The sequence below is a fragment of the Canis lupus genome, chromosome 25 (assembly GCF_011100685.1).
Source record: "Canis lupus familiaris isolate Mischka breed German Shepherd chromosome 25, alternate assembly UU_Cfam_GSD_1.0, whole genome shotgun sequence".
NCBI lineage: Eukaryota > Metazoa > Chordata > Mammalia > Carnivora > Canidae > Canis > Canis lupus.
This window is the reverse complement of record NC_049246.1, coordinates 29,357,353-29,378,931: the sequence shown is the minus strand read 5'-3', so window position 1 is coordinate 29,378,931 and position 21,579 is coordinate 29,357,353. Positions and strand designations below refer to the sequence as shown.

Genomic DNA, 21,579 nt, shown 5'->3' with positions numbered 1-21,579 from the left:
AAATCAACCATGAGCAAATAGATGCCTGCTGGGATTCGAAAGCACTAAAATTACCTTCCTTCCCCCCACTCTTCTATTAAACTGAAGAGGAACCAATTACACTAACCAGTTCCTTTCCCCTCCCCTGAGAAAAATGATGAGGTATTCTGATAGCTTCTGAACCTAGTACACAAGCCAATGAGCAAGTAAACCAGAAACACTAAAATAAATCTCCTGGTACAAATCTCAATGCTTCAGACAGCAGAGTTCTATAGTATTTTACATGTAACTTCTTTAAAAATCCACATAAAGTTACATTATGTGGAAGTAAACTTGGAGCTGTAAGCTATGGCTAAAGTATGAAAAGTTATTCTGAAATAAATTTCTAGGTGGCTCATCTATTTCAAAGGATTGTATTAATTCATTCTTTACTATTTAGACACTGAAATATGCAACAGGGTCTGAAAGTAACTAAATCGAGTATCATACTAAACAAATGTGCATCCCTCTTTTTGTCTGATCTTTTGAATATTTATTTCCATAGGACAGTAAAATAATTTATTTGCCAGCATTCCACTGAATTCACAATCAAATATTATTGCTCTGGTCTGGTGTAAAGACATTAGATATCCTGTAACAGTAGTACCCAGAGGCAAGCACAGCAGAAGATGTGAAAATGAGACCTAAGTGCTTACACATCCTATATATAAGGCAGTCTTCACTGGCAGATTTCCCTTCTTAATCTTAAAATATAAAAAAAAAAATCTTAAAATATCAATGTATAACAGAGTACATAATACAGAAATTAGGAGATTATATATGTATATTCTAGGGCAAAATTTGTATCATAAAATTCTAAAGCAAAATATACATTCTTCACTCATCAATGGTGTTGAGTATCTAAGCGAGGGGTCAGCAATCTGTGGGCCAACATGCTCTGCTGCCTGTTTTTTTTTTGTTTTTTTTGTTGTTGTTTTTGCTGCCTGTTTTTATATGACTCATAAGGGAAGATTTTTATATGGCATTAAAAACCAAAAGAATTATCTCTTGATATGTGACACATGAAAATCATATAACATTACAATCTGAGTGTCTGTAAGTAATGTTTTATTGGAGCACAACCATGCCCTGTGTTTCTGTATTGTCTGTGGCTCCTCTGACACTGCCACAGCAGAGCTGAGTAGCCAGGATGAAGACTATTTGGCTCCCAAACCTATGTGATTTACTTTCTGGCCCACTCAGAACAAGTTTGCAGACTCCTGATCTAAGCTATTTTTTCCTGCCTCTCATCATGAAAAACTACTCGTTTTAATTTAAGGATGAAGGGGGGAAATAGCCCTTAGCCACACCAAAGATATGCCACCCATAACAGAGCTACAGAGAAGAAAAGATGGTATTCTGAGGTGTTTCTGAGGTGTTTTTTTTTTTTTAAAGGACGCTCCCTCTCTGTATCCCATTTGTCCAAGATCTTGACAACTAGACACCTAGGACTTTCACATTCCTTCCCTATCACAAGACATCCCATAACCCCACACCTCACCACCCATATGACTTTCAGAGCCCAGGTGCTCCCACACAAACCTCTTTGGGACATCAATGTTCCTAGAGACAGGCCTATAGGCTGGTGTCTGGGTTCCCTGTTCCAGAGGTGGTGCCTGAGGGAAGGGACCCTGTAGCTCTGCCAGCCACACCTCCTCCGCTTTACAGCAGATTTGTAACTTCTGATCCAAAAGCCAGACCATCACTTTATCCTCTGCCCAACGATGCTGCTCCACCAGTCCTGTGCACTCTTGACCTCCATACCACACATAAACCTGAGGGGGTAAAAAAGAGCAATCGGTGGTCAGTACTTAGTAGTTCTTATGCCATAGGCCCCCTGTTCTGAGAGCCAGGATCCACCTACCACAAACTGCTTCTCTAATTTTTAATTCAAATACATGTTCTCAGGTACCTGATTCCCACCTGAGTACCCAAATTATCCACAGTAGATCAGTTCTTCCCAAAACAGATCCTTATAAACTCTCTGAAGCAAATATGCCAGTTTCTGGACCTTCTGATTTTGGAATCTATATACCATTAAAGTTAAGTTGTTATCATCTTGAAATAGACTGTTACAAACATAAGATGTTTTTTTTTCTGTAAGCTTCACAGTAACCCAGAAAGAAAAACACTCTAATAGATACACAAAAGAGAGGATCCCTGGGTAGCTCAGCGGTTTAGCGCCTGCCTTTGGCCCAGGGCACGATCCTGGAGTCCCGGGATCAAGTCCCACGTCGGGCTCCCGGTATGGAGCCTGCTTCTCCCTCTGCCTGTGTCTCTGCCTCCCTCTCTCTCTCTCTCTCTCTCTCTCTCATGAATAAATAAATAAGATCTCTTTAAAAAAAAAAAAACCTTAAGAAAAGTAATAATAATAGATACACAAAAGATAAAGAGAAAGGAATCAAAGCATATAACTACAAAAAAATTAACAACTCACAAGGGAAGACAGCAAGAGGGGAAGAAAAGAACTGTAAGTCAGAAAACAATTAACAAAAGAAGAAGTCCTTACCTATCAATAATTACTTTAAATGTAAATGGATTAAATTCTCTACCAAATGAATTTGGAATCTGTATCCATTCTCTTGATGTCTTGCTTTGTCTTGCCTTTGAAGTCCTATATATCTACTGTCTATATATATTCCCAACTATACCTGGAACTGATCAGCCCTGCATTTTTCCCTTCAGGGAATTCTAAGTCTACCTGGGGACAAGATAGTGGCAATGGAGAGGTAGACCTCTCTCAAGGGGTGCCTAGCAGTTGGCAGGTCACCTTACATTATGGGAAGAGAGGCCTGGACAACACAGGCCTCAGCAGGAGACAAAAGGTAGAGTCTCTATTTATGGGCCCTCAAGAAGGCAATGCACTTGGACCTAGTGGTTATATCAGGTACAGATGATGACTGGGCTCTGCCACAAGGGGAGGGAACACTAAAAAAGGAAATCCAAATGTCACTCTGACTAAACCAACACCTTTGCATTTTGAAAATGTCTAAAGGCAAAAGGCACCTGGGTGGCTCAGTAGTTGAGTGTCTGCCTTTGGCTCAAGTCATGATCCCAGGGTCCTGCAATTGAGTCCCACAATGGGCTCCCCAAAGGGAGCCTGCTTCTCCCTCTGCCTGTGCCTCTGCCTCTCTCTGTGTCTCTCATGAATAAATAAATAAAAGTTTTAAAAAAGAAAGCGTCTAAAGGCAATTCAAAGGTGCAATATTATCTCTTACAAGCCTAAGAGTCTTGTTTTGTCAAGTTGGAAACTGAGGCAGATGGAGAAACTGAGCTCTTGCCGTGCTCTGAACTGAGGCTTTGAGTAGGCCTAAGTCCAGAATAACAGAGGCCTGACAGCGCTGTCATGGAGGAGCCCTGGGTCTGCTAATGATGGCTCATTCTCTAGGGAAGCCTGCTGCCCAAGGGCCCACAGGGCTACAAGTAAAAGGTCTATGTACAAACTGGTACCCAGAGAGTTTCTGGCCGGGCACTCAGGGTGCTGCTGGCCTGCCAGCCCCAAGTCAGGGGAGATCAGACACCTGTCTACCAGGGGATCAACCTACCTTCTGCCCAGGCTGAAAGATCACTTGCTGGAGGCCTGAGGTACCAGGAGCCTTGAGGATTTCCTTGGGCTGCTCCTGGCAGGAAATGTCCTTAGAGGCGAGGAAGGACTGGGGAGCCGCCCCTTCCAGCAGCTCAGTCTGAGGCTCTGAGGGTGGGGCAGCCCCGGGGGGCCCCAACACCCGGGCTCCCAGGAGGGACCGCTTGCCAAGGCGCCGGGACAGCACACTGGCCATGCTGCTGCCTTTCCTGAGGAGGCAAAGGGGACAGGGAGTCCTTTATCCATTATCTGGAGGAATTTGGAAGCCTTTAGTACAACGCCCTACATGCAGCAGGAGTCTGTAAGTATCCGTTAAAGTAGGTGAAACATTTTAAAGTAACTTCTACAGTTTATTTTCCTTTTACAAAAGTAACACCCATCCCCAGTAGGATACTTAGAAAATACTGATAAGCACAAAGAAAAAAACGAATCACTCAAGATGCTGCCTCCCAGAGGTACCCAATACCTACATAACATTCCATGCTTTCTTCAATATATATGTTGATATACTTCTATCTCTACAGAAATGGGATCATGGTTAGGTAAACTGAATTCTCACTTAATAGCCTCTATAGGTTTTACTAGAACACTAAATGTTATTCAATAAAAACAGTTTTAGGGACACCTGGGTGGCTCAGTGGTTTGGCACCTGCCTTCGTCCCAGGATCAAGTCCCGCATCGGGCTCCCAGCATGGAGCCTGCTTCTCCCTCTGCCTATGTCTCTGCCTCTCTCTCTCTCTCTCCCTGTGTGTGTGTGTGTGTCTCTCATGAATTAATAAAATCTTTTTTAAAAAATAAATAATAAAAAATAAATAAGTAAACACTTTTAGAAACCACACGGTATTTTCTTAGGCAGATGCATTATTGCTAACTTAACAAGTCCTTTATTATTGTACCTGAGGGTTCTATCCCGCATGATGCTGTTTAATCTGCTCTGCCTGCAGGGAGCATCCTCTGAGCTCACACACATACCAAGGATGCTTCCTTAGGTCAACTTCCCATACAGGACATCACTAAGTCAGAGTGTGAGGACGTTTGTCAGAGACTTGCACATTCTCTGGCTTAGCTGGATTCAGTTGCAAAGAGCCACAGAAATGAGTAGCTAACTCTCCTCTCCTCATTCTACACTTGAAGAAATTAATGCTGAGAGCTTAAGTGACTTGTTTGCAGCAATAAACCTGGTAGGTGCCAGGCCCTGAAGGAGATCTGGTTTCCCAAGTCCAAATCCAGGTCCCCTCCATGAATCAGAGTGGCCAATACGCTCTCTCCAATAGCACCTGGTGTCAGGCTACTAACACATAAAGGGTGACCATAGGACCATAGGACCACAGCCCTGAAAAGGACCAAGGAAGACTATTCCAGGCCTTGGCACATTCATCCCGTGATGAACACTAGCTGCTGTGAAAAATGGCACATGCCATCTCAGGATACTCTGGGGGCATCCCTGTACCCCCATTTATCATACTGCAGAAAGCAGAGAACTGGGGAGCACCTGCCTTCCACATCGTAGGGAAGAGGAAGCTAGGGAGGATGTTGGAACTAGAAACTTTGCTCTGATGTTTCCCTACATCAGACATCATGTCAAAATCCTCCTGAGAGGAGGGGTTCTGACCACCGTGGCACTCGGTGAGCCCCAGGGCTGTGTGGGGCCCTCAGGAGTTCTTTGGACCACTCCTTGACCTTCATGCACCTACGTCATTCCAGAAAACAAGAACTCTATTTTCCAGATACCTCGGTGATCTGAACCAGTTGGCTCTTGGGAAATCCTTCCCTTGACCTACAGCCTCCCTGCTAAAGGAGATGCAGGGAAAACACAGATGTACCCTCAGGCCAAAAGGGCAGTACCCACTCAGTCTGTTTCCTCATCTACAAATCACACCAACACTCCCCTCACCAATATCTTGAAGGAGCAAATGAAAACATTCCTGTAGCAGCTCTTCCCAACCTGCTAAGCATGACAGAAATACAAAGTAGCATTATTATAATGAAGTCCACTCTGCTTCCAGATTCAGAGAAATGAACATTCTGCACACAGATTTCTACAATAATTCTGTAATAGACTTAACTCTCATATTCTTAAAAAAGATGAATGGTCCTTTCTTTTCCCATTAGGTAATAAGTTCTAACCCCCAGGTCATTTGGACAGCTCACCTCCAAACACCTCTCATACATACATAGACATTACATTCATACCTAATGCTTGAGAGCATTTCCTATGTGCTAGACCCTATTCTAAATGCTGTCATGGCATTCTCTTTTTTTCCACAGGTACCATTAGCATCCTCCTTGCTCCGCTCTCAAAAGATAAACACGAAGGCTCAGAGAGATTGAGACTCAACTGAGGTCAAAGCTGGTGAAAGGCCAAGTCAGGGATCCCAAGACCTGCTGGCTTCAAAGTCTGTATTTCTTAAGAGTACACCATGCACCATGCTCCCCATCCTCTTTCCAAATATGCATTGCCTAGGACCCATGACCTGCAGCCTCTACTTCCCCATTCCTCACCTGCTTTGATTCCAAACCTCCATCTCCAGCACCTATGTCATGAACTGGCTTCATGAGGTACTGTCCAATTCCAAAAGGGTAAGCTTTGTGCTTACAACTCCCAACCACACCCTCCTCCTTGGTTTCCCCAGCCTAATAGCTGTCCTTTTCTCCAACTCCTGAGAACTGACTTCCATTGGTCACCTAACAACATGACAGACCCTTATATTCCCTTTGCTCTTGCACAGGGCTCAAGGGGCAGGTGCCTACCAGGGGGTTCTCAGGGCTGTGTCCCCTGAAAGAAGAGGAGGAATCAGACCCAGCACTTTACAAACTCAGGTTGCCGTCTTTCTCTACAGCACTCATGATTCTTCAGCCATCCTGGAGTTCATTTCCTCTGGGTCCTCTAGCACATTCCTAACCTCTACTGTTCCAGGTCCTCTGTTCCCTCCTACTCATTTATTCAGTTAATATTTAGTTGAGGAATTGATATGTGCAAAGCACATTCCCCAGGGCTGTGGTAAATATAAACTACAAGGATTTTCATGGACCTCTATACCAATGCTATTGCTACACCTGAAATGCCCCATCAGGCTCACTCCACCCCTGACTATTAGGCTTGGCATTGCTAGAGACTGTTTCATTGACATTTCTCCTCCCTCTCATCTCTTTTCCCCTGGCCACACTCACACCAGAAGAAAACTATCACCACAGCAAAGAATTCAGGCTTGCTTTGAACCATTCCAAAAATCTCCTCTACTTTTTACCCTTGTCTCAAAGTGCCTTGGGGCTTTGTCTAGTCCCATGCTATTTCCACATCTCTCAATCCTGGCCTCTTTCCAACCATTCCAGCAAATTATGCTAAGCAAACATTTCTACGGTAGCAAAACATGAATGGAAAAAATTAGTTTAAAAGATAATAATAAAGTTGCAAATACTGAGGGGCACCTGGGGGGCTCGGTCAGTTGAACAACCGACTCTTGGTTTTGGCTCTGGTCGTGAGCTCAGGGTCGTGGGATGGAGCACAGAATCTGCTTCAGATTCTCTCTTTCCCTCTGCCCCTCCCCCAACTCATGCTCCAAATAAATAAGTAAGTAAAATCTTTACAGTTGCAAATATTGAGAAAAAGTGCTAGGCTTGTTTTTAGAAATGCTTTTTACTCCAAGCTTCAGATAGCATGGTATCAGAATCAGATGGAATCAGATAGCATGGTATGCTCACCGTGATTTCCCTAGAAAGCAAAGAACAGATAAGAAAAGGTCAGAGCCACAGCATCCTATGGAGTTCCTGTTTAGCTGTCTGGTGACTTTACATTCAGTAACACTATTAGGAAGCTTAACACTAAAAAGGAAGAAACATGTAAGCAGTAAATTCTTTACCACTACAAAAAAAAAAGTATATCGAAGCTAACTGAGTTTTAGAAACTCAGTCACCTACCTTCATCCTTGAAGCCTCCAGCCTGAAACAAGAACCTCTCTAGACGGTCAGGTTAATTTCAATGGGTTCCTAAGAGCTAGAGGCGAAGCCGCAGTGCCACTTGCAGACATCAGATGGCAGCACCCATCCAGGGGGAGGGGTGAAAAACCCAACCCTTTCCTTGACCAAAACACACACACACACACACACACACACACACACACACACACACTGGCCACCCCCACTTTCCACAGCAGGAAGTCTGAGGTTTCTACCACTGAAATGAAGAAAGGATAGTATTTCCAAAATTCCTGGGCTTCCAGTCTTCAGATGGGGCCTGAAATATTTGGCTAACAGACTCTGATGATGTTTTTGTGAGCCTTTTTCTTTTTAAACTTAAAGAATAAACTTTTCCCTTGGTTTGTGAATCCCACGCCTTCCAAAGCCTGCAAAGTTGGTGTCCACTCCCAGCTCGTCCCCATGTGCATCTGCTTTCATTCTCTGGCCTTCCTCCTTTAACTGGCCCAATTCCACTGAAATGCATTTTATTATTTGATTTATTTATAGGATGCCCACATTTTAATTTTTAAAAGCAGAAGAGAAACAAGAAAGGGAAACGGCCTTTATTAAGTAGCAAACAGGCACTAGCTTTCACACACTGTACTTAGTTAAATCCTCAGAAATGACTTGAGATCAAAACTCTTCTATTTCTGATGAGGAAACTGAGCCCCGGTAAGGCTAGCTTACAGAGGCTACACAAATAGGAACCAGTGCTCAGGGTGGGGGGTTTCTAGTAGGTGTGCAATCTCTCAAAATATAACAGTTAAGCTGCTTTTTATCTACATGGTATTTTTTTTCCTATATGAATGAACCCCAATAGAAAAAAACTAGCTCCCAATCCTACAAGTCTCTCTTTTCCATTTCCTAGTGCACTTTCTTTCTTTGAAAATTGTTTCACCACTTGGCCTCCTACCTACAAAATAAAGGTCAATGCTTTAGTGTGACCCTGTTAAACAGTCGAAGGCACTGTTAATCATTTAGTGGTTCGGGAAGACCTTTACACACATACTGCCCTCTCGGAGGGCACAGAGATAACATGACAGTCCCAAAAGTTAAGGAAAATTTTAGCCAAGTTTATACTAGGGATTGAGAGCATGGAAGTGAAGAATACAAATCGAGGCTAAATATAGACTGGGCAGCATGGCCAGCAGCGAATCAATGCCTCTCTTGTGTTCATCAGTATACTCATTATTTTATGGGCATGGCTTTATGCACAACATAAACCACAGAGGCCTTCGGGGATCCAGAAATGAACGGTAGTGCCTCCAGAGGTCCATCATACAGGTGGGTGAAGGAGCCAGGGTAACTCTGGACCTAGAATGACTCGCCAGGATCACCCGTTACATTACACGAGGGGTAGGGGGTCTCACACGAGGGGTAGGGGATCCCACCCTCCCTCCTACGTTGCTTCTATTAATCTAACTATAGCCTCCTTCAAACCCTTCTTTCCTCATCTCTACTTCTATTCATTCCCTGTTTGGTTTCTTTCTCAGGAGCTATCAGTGATGCATATAAACAGCCCTGCCCTATTATCTATAGGGTTCTAGTGAAGCAAAAAGAAATCAAGGAACCTCTATTTCAGGGTAACAATAACAGTGTTTCAGCCTGTAACCCAATCCCACTTTATGAAGTTACTTACAGAATTCCTTGATTGAAGCATAAACGTATGCTAAAAAAGCCTTCCCAGCAGACGGACAGTTTTAAGGGGATCCTGAGCCTTCTTGTGTTTCTCACCCTTGCTGTTGTCACTAATAGGTAGGGTAGCTGCCCTTGTATTTTGGTCAAACGTCCGAAAGGGGTTAACCTCAGCAAATATAGTCTGATGTACTTACTAATAGCCCTTAATGAGAACATCTGCCATCAGTTAAATAACTGGAACAGATAGAATAGGAAAACAAATTCTTTCTGTGGTTCTGAGTTGCAAATTGGTATTTGACATGTGACTGTTGCTGGACAACCACCTGTCTCAGCACACGTACGTGTGTGTGCACATGCTCACGCACAATGGCTGCTCTCTCCTACCACCCAAGGACACTGCAGCAAGCCATGACATCACCTAGTGGCACTTCCAGGATGCAGGTCATAAGTCAATGTGATTCAACACACAACCAATGGGGTTTCTTGGTGGGTAGGGGGGTGCTGTTGTTGTTGAAGGAGAGTGGAGTTTGGAATAAGACTGCCATTTGCTAAATCCTGGGTGCCTGCTACCTCTCTAATAAATAATTATGGATCATGGCAAGGGACACCAACCCTCTACCAAGAGTTTCAGGTCCTCTACTAAACCTCAGTTTTCTATTTTATGACCTCCACCAGCTGACTACTGCACAGAATGACAGTTTGAGTTTTTAATTCTTTGGCTAATATTTTGCATAGTATTCTTAATCTCTTATCAGAAAGCTAATATTTTTTCTTTTAAATCTATAAAGTTTTAACTTAAAAATGTCCTTCAGGGTGATTTTCTAAGCTCATCCAAAGGCCAAAACACTGTAGCAAACCATATCTACTATTTTACAGCAAAACCCATTGGGGTATAGGATTCCCAAACAATTCATTTTCCAGCAATGTTTAGCCAGGGATAATCTCTGTTGAGAGATTCCATGTGCATTTACAGCATGCTTATGATTATATGCAAATATGCCTGTGGTCCTCTTAGTTCGCAGGTCACCATTTGAACCTTGGCAAAAGCAAGTGGCCATACCCATATGTTATCACCACCCAAATGCTACCTGGCAGTGCTCAAGCTTTATTTTTTTCTAAGATACCTGCTCCAGAAAAAGTTAAAAAATATTCACTTCACTGGGCATACATTGATCTTTCTTCCCAGAAGACTCTGTCCAGCCTGGCTTTTGATAGAAACCCTTCCAAGAGTGGCCAAGGGCCTAAGCTAAAACTTTCAGACCCCTCCAGTCATTTATCAGGCCCTATTATGCCATCTCAAAATGTATGGTGTGCATTTTAGATTTTCACAGTACAAGCTGAAGATCTACAGCACTGAGCAGATTAGTGATTGATTTGATACCAACATTTCTAAGTCAGCTGTTCGAAAAATGACTATTTGGATTCTCAGGGCATTGTAATTATCATCCTTTTCTGTAGGTTTTTAGAAGCTGGACTACACTGCATCAGTGTATAATGGTTTAGACTACCAGCAAAATTTAAATTACAGACGACCAAGATTGACAGGGACCTTAAAGGGTGCCCATCTCCCATCCAGGGCTGGCATCCTCTCCACAGCATCCCCTATAAGTGAGTACCCAGCCTTCCCATTATTGTGAGTAATAGATGTAATAGAATAATGGAAGGAAAAAAATAAAGGTCCCAAATAGCAGTCCTATTTTCATATTCCAGCAGATGGGCCATAGAAATAGGTCATCTGATCTGGTTACACTGAATTTTCTCCAGCAAATAAAAAATGACCCTGGTCAACAAACACTTTTGTGGGTCTGATGGCACAGCCATCATTCAGTCAAGTAAAAGAGATCATTCTGTTTGCGCTGCCAGCAGGGAAGGAAAGCTGTTTTCACAGTTCTGCCCAGGAACAAGTGCACTTCCCCTTCCTTCACACCTAGCTCCTCAGTTGCTTTCAAAACCACCGCGGTGCCCTTTGTTCATTGCTCTATCCTGCATACACCACTCTGTATTAAACAAGACAATTCTGAGGCTAGTGCTTGGCACATGGGTAGGCTCAGTAATCTATAACTATTTCTACTAGTGCCAGTAGGACTGCACCTCCTTAGACTGTAAGCCCTTTGAGCACAGACCAAATCTTGTTCATCCCATCAGATTGATGATTTTTCTTTTAGATGTAGGATTTTAAATGGATGATATTCTTATGGGTGAGGAGAGCCCCAGATTCCAGAGATAATGTGTTATAAGAAATAATATAAAAAAAGAAATAATATCTGCTGCTTGCCCTAAAATGAAGATAGGTTATCAAAAGCAAAGGTAGAGTTTTAGTGTTTAAACTCAGTTCTAAGACTGTAGTGTTTTCTTGAAAACAGGCAGAGAATTCTATAAAAGGCAGCAGGCATAAGTAAAAACATGCTTGCAAACGTGCTGTGTGAGGTAGAGAGTTTATGTAGCACTGTTTTTGCACATGCACGGGGGAAGGGAGAGCACGCACACACATGTGTACGTGTGTGTGTGTGTGCACTGTGGTTAAACCTGATCTGCACTGTGCTAAAACTATGTGAGCGTTCCAGAAGGAGGTGGGGAGATGAGTGATTGCTGACTCGGCATTTCACCCAGAGCCCAGTGGGAGGGAGGAAACCTAGAGCTGAGGATCTCCTGGAGAACGAGCCCAGAGAACTAACAGTTCTCTCCAGCAGTTTTTAAGGTAAGCATACAAGAGGCCTGCTCATTAACTCAAACCACCGAGGGCTGTTTGAATGGCACTTGGGTTTACACTCACCATAATACACACATCTGGGGACTTCCTTTTCCTCACAATCTCCTAGCAACTCAAGAAAATAGAAAATATGGAGGGACAACATAATCCCCATTTCACAACTCAGAAAACTGAGGTTCCTCAAGGTCATTTATTGGTCCACGCTAACAAGCTGTGGCATTTTCAGATTTCCTGGATCCTCTCTGGTCTCATTCTGTCTTCTCCACAAGTGGAGACCTAGCAGCAGCAGGACAGGGGCTCAGGATGGAGAGCTCTGGAGTTCACAGCCCCCTCCTTCCCACCACCTTGTCTGATCCTCAGAGGACTGTGAGGAAGAAAGTGTGAGTTTCATTGTGAAAAAGGGATCTATTAGAAGCACTCACAGTAACAAAAAGCACAAAGCTAGCAACAAAAGAACCACCCCCAAAAATAGAAAACATGGAGGTGAGAATTTAAAAAGCCTAACAATCCATTAGCATAAGGCCCTGAGTACCGCACGTGCCAGAAAGAGAAGTCTGTACAGTAATGATGCCCAAGGTGGCAATCCCAAGACCAAAAAAAAAAAAAAAAAAAAAGTCTCTCTGATGTTCACCCTTAGGAAGGCAGAAAAATGTACTCTCTATATATTTTTTTTCATTAAGTGGTTAAAGTAGAAACAATTTGGAATTCAACAGCTATTTGAATGAATAATCAATCACATTCCCTAAAGACAACCTACAGAATAGTGAAAAATATATTTGCAAACCATGTATCTGATAAGGCCTTAATATCCAAAACATATAAAGAACTCATACAACTCAATTGCAAACAAGCAAAATCCTCAAATTACCCAATTAAAAATGAGCAAAGGATCCGAATAGACATTTCTCCAAAGAAGATATAAGAAGAGGCCAATGGGTACATGGAGGGATGCTCAATGTCACTCATCATCAGGGAAATGCAGAGCTAAAGCACGAGGAGATCACCTCACATCTGTCAGAAGAGCCATCATCAAAAAGACGAGAGGACAAATGCTGATAAAGATGGAGAGCAAAGGGAGCCCTCATCCTCTGTTGGTGGGAATGTAAGCTGGTGCAGCCGCTGTAGAAAACAGTATGGAGAATCCTCAAAAATTAAAAACAGAACTACCTTATGATCCAGGAATTCCACTTCTAGGATCTTAGTCAAAAGTAAAGAAAACATGAACTCAAATAGATATCTCCATCCTCATGATCACAGCAACATTTATAATAGCTAAGACGTGGAAATAACCAAAGTGTCCATGGGTGAGTGAATAAAGATGATGTATGTATATACTATGGAATATTATTCAGTCGTGAAACATGAGGAAATCCCACCATTTACAACGACATGGATAGGCCCTGAAGGCATTTTGCTAAGTGAAATAAGTCAGACAAATACTGTACGATCTCACTTACATGTGGACTCTAAAAAAACAAAAGCAAAACAAACAAGTAAACAAAAACTCATAGAAAAAGAGATCAGACCTGTGGTTAGCAGAGGCAGGGGGATGGCAGAGCAGGGAATCAAAGGAAGGTGGCCAAAAGACACAAACTTCCAGTGATAAGATAACTAAGTACTAGGGATGTGATGCCCAACATGCTGACTAGAGCTGCCACTGCTGTGTGATCTATAGCAAAGGTGTTAAGAGAATAAATCCTGAGAGTACGCATCACAAGAACACTTCTCTCCCTTCTTTTCTTTTTATTGAATCTGTATGAGAAGATAGATGTTAGCTGAATCTGTTGTGATAATCATTTCACAAAATATGTAAATCAACCCATCATGCTGTATGCTTTAAACTTATGCAGTGAAATATGTCAATTGCTTCTCAATAAACTGGAAAAAATAACTATTACATTTCTTGACAATGCTAAATAAACAGACAGTGAGGCTTGTAAGGAGGGTGGGAGCCACCTGCCGACTTGCCTGGCTGGAATCAGCAGGTAATAAAAGGGCAGCAGCCCTTTCCTGTGGTGGATAATCAGGGCACACAGGGCTTTGAGTGCTCAAGGAAAGTGCCACCTGGTCTGGGGGCGGGTCAGGAGTGTGAGACCCCAAATTAAAGATAAGCCATGCACATGTACACAAGACTGGCCAACTGAGAGACATCTAACCAAGAAAGATAAATAGGTGAGGAAAGGGACCAGAGTGCAACCCAACTACCCCTCAGGAATCCAAGGGTCATCTGGGAGGCACTAGTCTAAAATCTAAGCTAATGGGAAATAAACTGCAATTTTGGAAATTATAAATCACAAGAAGCATGTGATGTTGGCATGACAAAATATTCTAGTGGCTGGAAGCATTTAAATCTTTAAATTGGAGCTGGACACCAGAATTTGTTCTAAGACCAGAGTGGCTGACTGGCCAGTGGCTATAGATCTTACCCCCTGGCCAGAAGTAGGGGTGCCAGGCTTCCACAGACCAACTCTTAATCCAACTTTGCCCTTTATTCCTACTCCCCAATTAACTATACATGCTTTCTGTTTCCAGATGGGGGGAGCCCCTCACCCTGTCGCTCTATCATCTCCTCCTAAGAGACTCTGCTCTGAGAGAGGAGTATTCGTCCAATACCAATGGGAATGCTTCCAATCCCCCAGGAATACCATGGCTGAGATGGGGGAAAGGCTGGGCAATGCTAAGGGGGCTGACCCTGGCTCATCAAAGTGGATGGCCAGCCTGTGCAGGTGAAGCTAAGCCAAAGTACAGCCACTACACTCACTGTAGAGGGCACTTCTCTAGGGAAAGAATGGATGGGGATAGGGATGTGAGTCAGTCACCTCCACCTGTGTGACTGGAGCCTCAATGTCCTACCTTACCTGTGAAAAATGAGAAATGTATCCAGCATCTAGAAGGAACTCAACAGATGTGTTTCCTTCCCTGACTCTGATACTCTAGACCAGTGCTGGAGAGCTAAGTAACACAACGGGCCACTCCAAAGGCTCAGTAGCCACTGTCATGCTGGCATCTGGGAACTGCAGTTAGCAAAGGATATTCAACCAAAACCAGTAATACTACTACCGAAGGAAATCAAAAAGCAGACCAAGGGTGAGGCAGTAATGAATGGAAATTGCAACAAAACTGATCTCAGTAGGATTAGGGGAACTGGGAAGTCCAGCATATTCCATCTGGAGGCCTGTTGGCCACACTGAATCAGCCCCAGGGATCAGTGCTTAGAGTTCAATGCCAAGCCAGACAGCTTTGCCCCTGCAGTACAAAGTCAAGACCCAGGGGCCACTGCCTGTCTCCCACATGACCTGGCCCCTGCTCACACACAGGTCCAAATCGTGCTCTGCTCATCCCAAGCCAAAATCTCACTCTTGGTGCCCTGCCCAGGGTGGTTCAAGGCCTGCTGCCAAAGCTCCCTGAGGCGGAATCTGACCAGCCTCTCTGAGCAACCTCCAGTGACTGCCTCCCAATCTGTAACCCCACCCGCAGACACTCAGTCTCAGATTCCAGCTGTCCCAGATCCAGATCAGGCCCACAGCAGTGCAGACCCACACGGGAAACAAATTGGCACCCACTCACCAGAAACTCAGGGAAGTGGGCACCCCAGAACCAAAACACCAGCACTTTTAAAAGCTGATATTCAACACATGTGCCAGACTCTCACCTAGGAACTGAACAGAATAATTAAGAAGCCTAAGCTTCAGACCCTGCCTGTAAAGAACGTTAGGCCAAACTGAGCTCCCACCTGGATCACACATCCAGCACTTGTTTATAAAAGCACTTAATATGCTCCAGAGCCACATTGATATATTTATGCTGTATAATTAGATGAATAAATCAGAATTTGCTTCTTTCAGGACAATGCAAAGAACATCCAGCACTCTGACACTGAAGCCTGATAAAAGGATGGTTTTCAGGATTAAGCTCATAAAGTTAAATGAGTGTGCATGTTAAAATTTTAAGTGTTTGACATAAGTTAATTAAGCCGAAATAAAGTATGACCCTAAAAAAAAAAAAAAAAAATCTGCTGGGTGACTAAAGGGTAAAGAAGACAGACACATTTCCCCAGAAAACAGAAATTCAGCCTAAGTGAAGAGACAATAGACACCATAAAGGAAGACTGTTTAAATAGAGTGAAAAATGAACACGGTGGGGGAGGTGGGGGCTTACCCAAAGCACAACCTCTAAGGAAGTATCTTTCTCTGGAGAAGGCTGTTTCAGGAATCCTCATGGCCTCACAACTGCAGGGCCGAGGCTGAGTTCAAAGACAAAACAGAGATGGAGAAACTGGCTGAATGAGTGGTCACCCCCAGTCTTGGCTCAGGATATTGGGGTATCCACTCTTGAATGTTTTCCCTGAAATGGACAGGCTAATGGCATTGGGCAGAGAGTGCTCACTGGTAAGCATGTTCTAAGCCAAAGTGACAAAATAAATGTGGATCAATCACAGAGACCAGATGGCTCACGCCCCTGAGTTTTGAGAGAAGTGAAGGATGAAATCAGCGCTCAGGAAGCCAAGACACACAGGCCGTGGTTACACGGCACTGGTGAGCTCCTGCCTGCCTCAAGGACAATCAAGGAGGCCACCCACCCCCGTATCTGGTTGGCAGGTGGACTATACTTAGTTCAGGGCCAAAAGAGGACTAGAACCTTTTTAGAGGGAAAAGGCACTGCCATGTGCACAAGCAACAAAACTGCATCTAACTACTTCATTAGAACTGCTCCAGAGTAAAATAGCAAGAGAAAAATAGATCTTCTCTGTAAAGAAACAGCCTTTCAAAGACTGATGTTCCTTAAGAAATGTTCCAGTAGCCATTATCTGGCAAAGACATACGTGCCAGTCACTGGCTAAGTATTTTGTGTACTGTAACACCTTTCATCCCTCACAATAATCCCATGAGAGAAGGACCATCATCTTCCCCAGACCGTCGTCTTCCCTGTTTTACAGATGAGGACACTGAGACTCAGAGAGGCTGAATCATATGCCCGAGGCCACAGAGCCAGAAAGTGATGGAACTGAGATGTTAGCTCAGATAGGTCTGATTCCAAAAGCTATGCTCTTTCTACTATATTATGCAGGAAATCTATGCATCAAGGAAGAGGAGGAAGAAGCTAGACTAAATGACCTCTTACAGGCTCCTTGTTAGTAAAAACTCAGGTCACCGAGAGGTTAATGTGGTAGCGGTGGTTGGGGCACGGAAGAGGAAATGAAATGGGCATTCTGAGAGCAAAGTATCAAGCATGGGGCTCACCCCAGAGTCAGAACTAAAATTATTCTGATTTAACACTTTTATAAATACCCCAAAGAGAATGCACAGTGAAAGAGTCAAGGTTGCAAATGAACTCTAACTTCCTAATGTGTGACTTCAGGCAGGTCACCTCATCTCTCTGTGCCTCAGCTTCCTCACCTATAAAATGAGGGAAACATTCGCTCCTGCTCAAAGGATAATTTGGGGCTTAGAGGAAGCAATGCAGCTTTTTCCCTTTCAACAGTGTCTTGGTTTTAAAGTGTCCCCGAGCTCCTCTTCCTAGAGATTCTGATTCCCTGGGTCTGACAGAGAAGTCTTGGGAAAAATGAAAAAATGCACTTCAAGTACTAAGCATCATCCCTTTCTCGCAGAGTACCTGATAAATGATAGCGAAGGAGGAGGAGGAAAAGGAGAAGGAAGAGAAGGAGGAGGAGGGGAGAAGGAGAAGGAGGGAAAGGCGGGGGAGGAGGGAGGAGGAGAAAAAAGAAAAAAAGATACAAAACTCTGGGTAGTGATGAGTCAAACTTATGAGAAGATTACAAGGGAAACTGAACAAATATGAGGAAAAGCAGCCAGTAAATTTTAACAATGACAAGGGCAATGTAAAATATTTAAAGAAAAAAAATCAAAACCGGGGCGCTGGGGCAGCTCAGTTGGTTGAGCTTCTTCTGACTTTGGTTTGGGTCATGATCCCAGGGTCCTAGGATGGAGTCCCACATCAGGCTCCCTGCTCAGTGGGGAGTCTGCTTCTCCCTCTCCCCCTGCTTGTACTATTAAATAAATAAATAAAATCTTAAAAAACAAAAAAATCAAGACCACGTAAAAGCTCTGGAGCAACAGTCCAAACCTCATAAAAGGACCTTGATGTCACTGTAGATCAGGCTATCCTACTATGCGGTCACAAAGGCCAAAAGACAGATGGACAAACCGTGTCATCTGGCACCACTGCAAGAACACTAAAAACTAAAAAAATAAAAAAATAAAAAAATAAAAAAATAAAAAAATAAAAAAAAATAAAAAGAACACTAAAAACAAACACACTGCCCACCAACACCACCCCTCATTAAATTAGAGATTCATCCACACTAAGAATACTGGTTGCTGCCCAATAAGAAAGACAACTTGTAAAACCAGAGGACAGTCGCCTAACTGGGGGTGTGTGATGGGGAAAGTATGCTAAGAAGGTCAGAAAGACCAAGGCCAGGAGGCCCTGAAATAAGGTGCCAACTCTGTCACCAAGTCTTGAAAGGACAGAAAAGGGAACACCTATTAACACTGAAGGGAGACCAGAGTGGGAGATGCCTCAAACACCCCCAGAAGAAGACTGTATCAATGCATCACTGGGTTTGGACAGGAGTTTTCATACAACCTGGGGCGGGGGAGGGGAGGAGTGGTGCCCTGGGGTCAGAACCAGAACTGTTTGTATTAACGTCTTCATAAGGTATCTGAAGGCAAACAGATGTGAAATAATTACAGCTGCAAAAAGACTCTGCCTCTCACCAGCTAGGTGACCGGCAGCACCAGCATGTGCCTTCAAGAGGGACAGAGCCAAGCCCTCCCTTGCCACACTGACTCCTAAAGGCATGGATTTGGCCTGACATGATGAATTTTCACGATTTCTAGTTCTCAGAAATCCAGAGATGATGGCACAAAGTGTAAATATGGAGAGACACACACTGTCCTTCACCAAATAAAATGAAACTGTTAATAAAAGTAACATGACAGTGTTCTAGATTTTTTTTTTTTAAGAACACTAAATGCTTCCAAATGTGCCTCACCCTTGGCTTGAGCATTTCAGCCACACTTTGAATTCTCAAGATGTCACAGAAAAGAATTATAGATGCATTGAAGGTTTCTAGTTTGGAAATGAACTGGTTTAGAATTTGCCATCCAGAGTTCTCAATGTTCTCAATGTGTTGCTCATCCTGTGACTCTCTTCCACACAACCAGGACCAACATGCAGACCAAAGTCCTCAAGAAGACCACACAGAATGAACAATGGGGCTCAGCGGGGCTCTTCCTAACACCAAGTGTTATAGTCAATCAGCTCTAACTTACGGGGCACACACACCTAGCACAACCTAAACCCTGCTCTAGTCTTAGAAAACAATGGCTCCATCCTAGCCACGGCAATTATACCTGAGAGGGGAAAAAGGTACCCATACTTGTAAGGAAGAAGTTAAACTGTCACTATTTGCAGATGACATAATACTAAACATAGAAAGCCCTAAGGCTCCATCAAAAAACCTATTAGAAGTTATAAATGAACTCAGTATAGTTGCAGGATACAAAATTAATATCCAGAAATCAGATGTATTTCTATACACTAATAATGAAGTAGCAGAAAGAAAATTAAGAAAACAATTCCATTTATATCCACACCAAAAAGAGCATAATACCTAGGCATAAATTTACCCAAGGAGGTGAAAGACCTGTACACTGAAAACTATAAAACATCAATGAAAGAAATTGAAGATAAAAAAAAAGAAAGAAAGAAAGAAAGAAATTGAAGATGACACAAATAGAAATTCCATGCTCATGGTTTGGAAGAATATTGTTAAAATGTCCATAGTACCCAAAGCAAACCCTACAAAATACCAACATTTTTCACAGAACTAAAACAAATAATACTGAAATGTATATGGAACCATAAAAGGCCCTGAACAGCCAAAGCAATCTTGAGAAAGAACAAAGTTGGATGTATCACAATCCCAGATCTCAAGATACACTACAAAGCTGCAACAGACAAAACAGTATGGTACTGACACAAAAACTGACACATAGATCAACAGAATAGAATAGAGAGTCCAGAAATAAACCCATGCTTATATGGTCAATTAATCTATGACAAAGAAGGCAAGAATACACAATAGGGAAAAGACAGTCTCTTCAATAAATGGTGCTGGGAAGAAAGGACAGCTACATGTAAAAGAATGACCACTTGCTTACACCATACACAAAAAGAAACTCAAAATGCTTTAAAGACCTAAACGTGGGGATCCCTGGGTGGCTCAACAGTTGAGAGCCTGCCTTGGGCCCAGGGCGTGATCCTGGAGTCCCGGGATCAAGTCCCACATCAGGCTCCCAGCATGGAGCTCTTTCTACTACAGGCTTCTCCTCCCTCTGCCTGTGTCTCTGCTTCTCTCTCTCTCTCTCATGAATAAATAAATAAAATCTTAAAAAGAAAAAAAAAAAAAAAACCACCTAAATGTGAGACCTGAAGCCATAAAAATCCTAGAAGAGAATGTGGATACTAATTTCTTTGACATTGGCCTTAGCAACATTTATCTAGATTTGTCTCCTGAGACAAGAGAAAGAAAAGCAAAAGTAAACTTTTGAGACTACATCAAAATAAATGTTTTTGCACAATAAAGGAAACTATTGACAAAATAAAAAGGCAACTCTATTTGGAAATGACATACCCACTAAGTGGTTAGTACCACAATATATGAAGAATTTACACAACTCAACACCTTCAAAATAAATAATCTGATTAAAATTAGGCAGAGAAACTGAAAAGACATTTCCCCAAGAAGACATACAGCTGACCAACAGACACATGAAAAGATGCTCAATATCACTCATCATCAAAGAAATGCAAACCAAAACCACAAAGAGCGATCACCTCACACCTGTCAGAATGCCTAAAATCAAAAAGAAATTTTTAAAATTTTAAATATTTTTTTAAAATTTTTTAATTTAAAAAAAGAAATCACAAGTGTTGGCCAGTATGTGGAGAAAAAGGAACTCTCATGCACTGTTGGTAGGAACACAAACTGGTGCAGCCGCTGTGTAAACAGTATGCAGTTTCCTCAAAAAATTAAAAATAGAAATACCATATGATTTCCACTACTGGATATTTACCCAAAGAAAATTAAAGCACTAATTTGAAAAGATATACGCACCCCTATGTTTATTACAGAATTATTTACAGTAGTCAAGATATGGATGCAACCCAAGTGTCCACAGTTGCAGGGTAGGGCAGCCAGGGTGGCTCAGTGGTTTAGGGCCGCCTTCAGCCAGGGGCCTGATCCTGGAGTCCTGGGATCGAGTCCAGCATTGGGCTCCCTGCATGGAGCCTGCTTCTCCCTCTGCCTGTGTCTCTGCCTGTCTCTATGTGTCTCTCATGAATAAATTAATAAAATATTAAAAAAAAAAGATGCAGGGTACACATACAATTGAATATTACTCAATCAACATTTTTTTTAAATTTAGATCTTACCATTTATGACAACATGGGCAGACTTACAGGGTATTATGCTATGTGAAAGCAGTCAGAGAAAGATAAATACCATATGATTTCACTCCTTCATGGAATCTAAGAAAAAAGCAAATAAACAAAAAGAATCAGATTCATAAATACATAGAACTGATGGCTTCCAGAGGAGACAGGGGTGAGGGGAAAGACAAAATGAGTGAAGGGGAGTTAAGAGATA

The 21,579-nt window shown here is 42.7% G+C and overlaps 1 protein-coding gene across 2 annotated transcripts in view; it reads right to left on the bottom strand.

Annotated features, from left to right (window-relative positions):
* The window catches only part of ZNF395 (zinc finger protein 395), a 46,620-nt gene that overhangs the window by 12,395 nt on the left and 12,646 nt on the right, over nucleotides 1–21,579 (bottom strand). For both annotated transcript variants that reach the window (XM_038573723.1, XM_038573724.1), the window contains exons 2-3: nucleotides 3,564–3,810; nucleotides 1,561–1,793 (exon numbers count right to left, since the gene is read on the bottom strand). In XM_038573723.1, the coding sequence (XP_038429651.1) occupies nucleotides 1,561–1,793; nucleotides 3,564–3,797 (467 nt within the window). In that variant the 5' untranslated portion in view covers nucleotides 3,798–3,810. The remainder of the gene's footprint in view (nucleotides 1–1,560; nucleotides 1,794–3,563; nucleotides 3,811–21,579) is intronic.